General features: G+C 46.4%; 1 protein-coding gene across 1 annotated transcript; it reads left to right on the plus strand.

Annotated features, from left to right (window-relative positions):
* The first annotated feature begins 295 nt into the window (after positions 1-295).
* Positions 296-1,249, plus strand: LOC124259868 (putative nuclease HARBI1). Its single transcript, XM_046694088.1, has one exon. It carries the CDS (start codon positions 296-298, stop codon positions 1,247-1,249), a length of 954 nt encoding a protein of 317 aa, XP_046550044.1.
* The last annotated feature ends 5,401 nt before the right edge of the window (positions 1,250-6,650 follow it).

The following is a 6,650-nucleotide window of genomic DNA, read 5'->3' on the forward strand; positions in this document are numbered from 1 at the left end:
TTACAAGCTTCCTACCCGAGGTATGTCAGGGTATCTCGTCACACCATTGCAAGCTTCCTACCCGGGGTATGTCAGGGTATCTTGTCACACCATTGCAAGCTTCCTACACGAGGTATGTCAGGGTATCTCGTCACACCATTGCAAGCTTCCTACCCGAGGTATGTCAGGGTATCTCGTCACAACATTGCAAGCTTCCTCGAGGGTATGTCAGGGTATCTCGTCACACCATTGCAAGCTTCCTACCCGGGTATGTCAGGGTATCTCGTCACACCATTGCAAGCTTCCTACACGAGGTATGTCAAGGTATCTCGTCACACCATTGCAAGCTTCCTACCCGAGGTATGTCAGGGTATCTCGTCACACCATTGCAAGCTTCCTACCCGAGGTATGTCAGGCTATCATCGATCACTACAAAGACGAAGTAATACAGTGTCCACAGACTAAGCAGGAATGGAGATCACTCAGCTGGGATTTCCAAGATGAATGGAACCTCCCCCATGATCTGCGGGCCTTAGATGGGAAGCACGTCGCCATTAGAAAACCACCATCCTCTGGAAGTCTATACCATAACTACAAGGGATTCTTCTCCATCGTCCTGTTCGGATTGGTAGACGCCAAATACAGGTTCTTGAAGTTAGACGTCGGTGGAATGAGGCACATGTCCGATGCCCAGATCTTCAACGCCTCAGAGCTTAAAGAATGCATCGAAGATGGTAGCATTAACTTCCCAAGACCAGTGCCGCTCCCATATGACGACGTCGACACGCCATACTTCCTTCTGAGGGACGACGCTTTTGCCGTCAGAAAGTATCTCATGAAGCCATACTCCAGACGGGGGCTCACAGACGATGAATTGGTTTTCAACTATAGGATATCCAGTGCGCGCAGAGTTGTTGAGAATGCCTTTGGCATCTTGGCAAATCTCTGGCAATTCCTTCTAACTACACTGCATCAGGGACCAGATGTCGTCAGAAGAATGGTTGAAGCTGCTGTCTGTCTTCACAGTATACTGAGGATGAGGTACACTGCCATTCAGGATTCACTTTTCGACAGAGAAGAAGAACACCACAACATCATCCATGGGCAGAGGCGTGAGACGGTCAACATGCATGATTTGGCAAATGTGGTGCGTCCCAACAGAGACACTATAGAGGCCAAGAAACAGCGGGAGTACCTCAAGCTCTACTTCAACAGTGAAGTTGGAAAAGTCGCCTGTCAACCCTACATCATCAGACAGATCCAAGTGTGAAGTTGCCCTTTACATCTTCAGCTGAAGTCACATTGGACTAACTGTGTGTTGTGTAATGTGATCAGGTGACAGGTGTCTGGACACTACTTCCATTGTGCTAACAAGTGACATGTACTGTACTCCTGGAGTAACCTGAAAAGGGAGATGCAGCTGTACTGTAAACTTATTTTACAAAGCAGTGACATGACTAAAAGTATGATCTATGTATTTCTCTCATTCCGACTTCATTCCATGGCTTCTTCTTTATTTTCTATTCTTGTTTTTAATACTGTAACAGCTGACCGCATTTTTGTTATTGATGCGTTGACTCTTCTTGTTATTAAGTTATGTTGAATGTTTACTGTGTCGTGTTTTCGTTCCAAGTTTCAAGCGTGACATACATTTTCAAAGGGGTTGTTATATGTAACCCCTCTGGAGATGCATCCATTCCTGTTGAAAGTTGTCGTATGTTGCAGCCTCACCAGTGTATACTATCGGGCAAAAGAAAGTGAACACGACAAAACTTAGTGTCAATAGAGTAAACACAGTGCTTGCACCCTGCTCAATGCAATTGCTGAATATGGATGGAAAACGTGATAATAGTTTTGAAGTTCGTGTTTTGCATTAATCATTCATGTTCACATTTACTAACTCAAGTAAACATTTTCATAACTTTCAATTTTGAAATTATAGACCAGTTTCCTTATTAAAGGGGTTTTTTTTGTTAACAAAATATTGTGCATTTTCGAATTTAAGCCCTGGGCTTAAATATGGTCAAAATATTTCATCAGTAGAACAGGGAATTCCCGGTACCAAGGAAACCACTACATAATGAGAAGTATCCACATTGTCTATAACAATGGAAATGTTCAGAGTAATCCTCATCTGCACGTGTCAAGGATGACATGCATTTCCAAAGGGGTTGCAAGATGTAACCCCTGTGATGGCCAGAGAGAGTGCCGCTCTAGCACTCTAGGAAGAATAGCTCCACAGTACCTCATGCTTCGGGTAAAACCCCTGATTGTCTTTATATGGCTGAAATAGTGCAACTCAAGCACCCTGGGAAGAATAACGCTAAGTACCTCATGTTTGGGGTAAAAATATCCAGGCGTCCTCGTCCATGTAGAATCAACAAATACTGAATTATTTAAGACATTTTAATTCCTGAAAGTAACAGCGAACAATGAACAAAATAGTAACGCTATTTACACAACTTACACATCACAGATTTTAAAGGTCCATAAAATGGTGCTGGGGTGCAGCAGAACCTTCACCTACGTATTCCTCGAACCGCCGTAGCACACTGGAAATGTTCGACAGATTGGGCTCACTCCCACTTGCGTCCCACTCTCCCGGCAGGGGTCGATGCTGGCGATGAGGTACACGTCACCGGGGTGCAACTCACAGGTCTAGGCTGCTGTTGGGGTTCACTCTGCTGCTGTTCTTGCTGCTCTGCTTCTCACGACGTCGAGGGTTGAGGGCACTGTTGGGCAACCCACCTTGGGGACCCCTACATAGACATTGGCGGATCGGAGACCTGTGTGGGCCACTGCGACGGTGGCGGCTGCCAGTAATGTTGTTGTTGATGCTGCCAGTGGTGGTGGTGCTGCTGATACTGCTGATGATGTAGAGGGGGTGGTTGCTGCTGTCTCTCCAGGGCTTCAGCTCTGTCAGAGCAGTCATCCATTAGCTGCATTATCTTCGTCTTGCGTACCGGTACACTGGTTTAGGCAAGGTCTTGAGGATAGATGCCACCCAGTTTGCGTAGGACGCCCTCTCTGCATCGTGGATTGACAGTACTTCTTTCTTCTGGTCCTGCAGCTGCGCTGCTGCTGTTAGTATTCTATCGGCCCTCTCGTCAAAGTTGGACATATCCGATCCACCCGACTTCTGCTTCCCTCGACTGCTTTGAGTTACAGTTGAGGTAGATACTGGTGTAGCAGGCGTTGGAGGAACGCTGTTGGTGACTGGCATGGGCATGTCAACGGGTGGCAGCTCTTTGTCAATGTGGATCTCCTCCGTTTCTTGCGATGTTTAAGGCAAGGGCGGTTGCTCAGCAGGGATGGAAGCCCCTGAACCAGCAGCAGCAATCTTAGCCTTGAGGGAGACGACGTTCCGCCTTTGCACCTCGACAATGTGTGGGCAGAGGAAGCTGAAACTCCATAATATCCAGCTATCCCTCTCAGACAGCTGCATGTTCGCTTGCCCGGACTTCCAACGTCTTAGTTACCCCAGTTTCGTCCGGACGCTGCAGAACCACTGCCTTAATTCCTCTTCTACTTCCCCATACGCCCGGCCTGGTCAGCCCACAGTTTCGCTTTGAGGTGCTTGTCTGTCCAGGATCGGAGCTTCTCGTTGTAGAGACACTCCTTGGCCTTGACAAATTCAACCATCAGCTCTTCTTCGGCGTCGTTTAGCTTAATGTAGACTCAGGATTTCTTCCTTGGAGCAGCAGCAGCACCAGTATCAATAACAGCAGCAATGTCGAACTCTGCATCATCTTCTGCATCATGCTCAGGAATACGCATGGGATCTGTATCTTGTGATGGTTCTGGTTCTCTTGCCACCCTTCTTCTTGGCTTTGGCTTTCGGCATGGATGACTCCCCGGCGGTCGCACTGAGAATGAATGGAGAGCGGTTTTCCGCGCCCGTATTTATATTAGGAGAAATATTTCGCAAGTCTTCCACAAGTCTTTCGCTATTAGTCTGCACTCCTTCCGCATATACCGCATATTCCGTAGTCATTCCTCCTTGTTCCCCGCTAGTTTCCGTCCGTGAAAGCAGATGTTAAGCGGGTATTACGCATGTTTTCCGTCCCTACCTTCTCTGAGCGAGGGTGTTCCGCGTTCTGCTGCGTATGAAAGCAGCTGTTCTGTAGCCGTTGTAGCCCACACAGAAAGGGAAGTAAACGTTGCGGATAGGCCTGCGGAAAACCTGCGTTACTTACGTATATATTGGGAATGACTGCGAAATGCTTGCAGATATGGCGGAATGTGTTCGGATGGACTGTGGAAGTTTGCGGAATGACCTTTGACCCCGAGGAACAAAGATGGATTTTTTTTCCGCAAACGAGCTTTTGAACATGTTCAAGGTAGGGGTGGAAGCCCCTGAACGAGCAGCAGCAGCAGCAATCGTATTAGCCTTGAGGGAGACGACGTTCCGCCTTTGCATACACTCTACTAGAACATGTTCAAAAGCCCGTTTGCCGAATATTTTTGACCGGTGGAAGAGTAAGGAAGACGAGAAACACCTACGCATTAACTGCGTGCTGTGGCGGAAAGCCGAGGAAGAAGGGGGAAGATTTGCGGGAAAAGGGCGGAATACAGCATTTTTGCTTCCACAGTAGTGCCGCTGCCCAGTGATATGGGGGTATTAAGCTCATAAAATATGTCTGCTATACATATTCTAGAATGACGAAATAATGCCCTTCGTTGACTGAAAGAATAGGTGTAGATATGTGTCTTTGAAATTTGAGGTGATGTGAGATGAATTTAACTATAAGTCGCGATAAGATAGTTCAGACTGAGCTGCAAACCTTACTTCAGCCATTCATAAGGCTGAGCACATGGCTCTGGCAGAAAATCAGCACTATCAGACCACATCATCAACTGTCCCAATCACAACATAATTTGGGACAATGTAAAGATATTATCGTAAAACCACCAGGACTTCACCAAAAGAAAACTTGCAGAAGCAGTTCAAATCCGGAGACACAAGCCCTCAATCAACAGAGACCAGGGATATCTCATCCCTTCTGCATACAATGAACTGATAAAAACAACAGATTAGAGCACTCCAGCTATCATTGCTAATTAATCTTATCAGCCATGTATATTTTGTTTCTGCCTCTAGGACCTTTGGCTTCCTCCTTTTGTCACTACATTATTACCACCGTGCCTTGTTGTTGTTGTTAATCCCCTTGATTCATACCTACATGTTGTTATTACTTAATCCCTGTCCATGTATATAAGTCTGTTCTGTGCTGTAGTACTTCACTCTTGCTTGACAACGGTATAAGAATCCATACCGAAACGTCGTATCATATATACTCATGCTAATAATGGTTGTCACCCCCTTCAATTTTTTTAATTGGAGAATCATTATTGGCATGAGTATATAATAAAAGAAGTTGTTATCCATAAACAATCTTACTTTCTTATTAGTCACCAACTTCTAAATGCCAATCAAACAGATCAGGAAGTGTATTTGTTTAACGGTTTTTGTTAGACGATCAAACCCTCGACATTCACTTCTTTGATTGGCATTCTAGAAGTTGAGGAGAGGAAGAATGAGGACAATTCCATGGATATACAACTTCCATATTAATATGAATACACAATGCCATTTAGAAAGTGGTCAAATGTAACATATACTGAGTCAAAAAAAGAAACTTCACATTCTTTCTTCAGGGCACTATAAAAGAACAAGAGATGTTAAGATGGTTAAATTGTTATTATTTCATTGCTGAGATCTGTGTGATGTACTCGATACACTGACAGTGCCATAATCCGTTCCATTAGGCTACACCGCTGTTCCAAAACATGGGTATACAGAATGTCAAGTCACAGAATAAAAATGCGAAATTTCTTATGTAAGGCAGTGCCAAGTTCCTGCAAATTCTGAGGTTGGTTCCTAAGACCACGAAGCCTTCTCCCAAGTGCATCCCAAACGTGCTCTATTGGATTAAGGTCAGGGGACCTCGATGGCCAGTCCATGACGTTGATTCCAGCGTTTTGAAGGAAATTTCGTGTCAACATCGCGGTATGCGGCCGAGCATTATCATGCATAACTGTAGACCTGGGCCATGAGCCGCCATGAAAGGAACGAGTTCAGGGGGTGAGCACCTGGTCGCGGTAAGCAGCATCTGTGAGGTTTCCACGGATGACCAGAAGTCGGGAACGGTTGTTCCCACAGAAAGCACCCCACACCATGCAACTTCCGCCCCCGAATCTGTCGACTTCCTGTACACAACATTGGGCATACCGTTCACGACGTCGTCTGCAGACTCTATGCCTGCCGTCCGCGAATCTGAGGGTAAACCTGGATTCATCGCTAAAGACGACTCGATTCCAGTCTCTCTGGGTCCATCGGGGGTGACGTTGGGCCCACAGCAGACGTTGACGTTGATGAAACGGCGTCAATATTGGCCCACGATATGGACGTCGAGAATGGAGATTGGCAGCCCGCAACCGATTTCGAATGGTCTGTGAGGACAGTCGACCTCTAAACATCTCAGCCCTGGTTCGTGTAGCCTGCAGAAATCTGTCACGTAGGTGACGTAGGACGATTTGACGGTCTTCTGCTCGTGACGTCACACGTGGACGACCCGACCATGGGCGATCAGAAGTGGTGCCAGTTTGTTGTAGACGACCTCGCAAGTCATACACAGTACGACGGCTGCATCCCATTGCTCTTGCGACGT

Source organism: Haliotis rubra, unplaced genomic scaffold (assembly GCF_003918875.1).
Source record: "Haliotis rubra isolate DU_JTF1 unplaced genomic scaffold, ASM391887v1 Scf1184, whole genome shotgun sequence".
Taxonomy (NCBI): domain Eukaryota; kingdom Metazoa; phylum Mollusca; class Gastropoda; order Lepetellida; family Haliotidae; genus Haliotis; species Haliotis rubra.

Coding starts and splice junctions, on each gene's coding strand:
- LOC124259868 (XM_046694088.1), top strand. CDS start 296: ATGTCAAGGTATCTCGTCACACCATTGCAAGCTTCCTACCCGAGGTAT.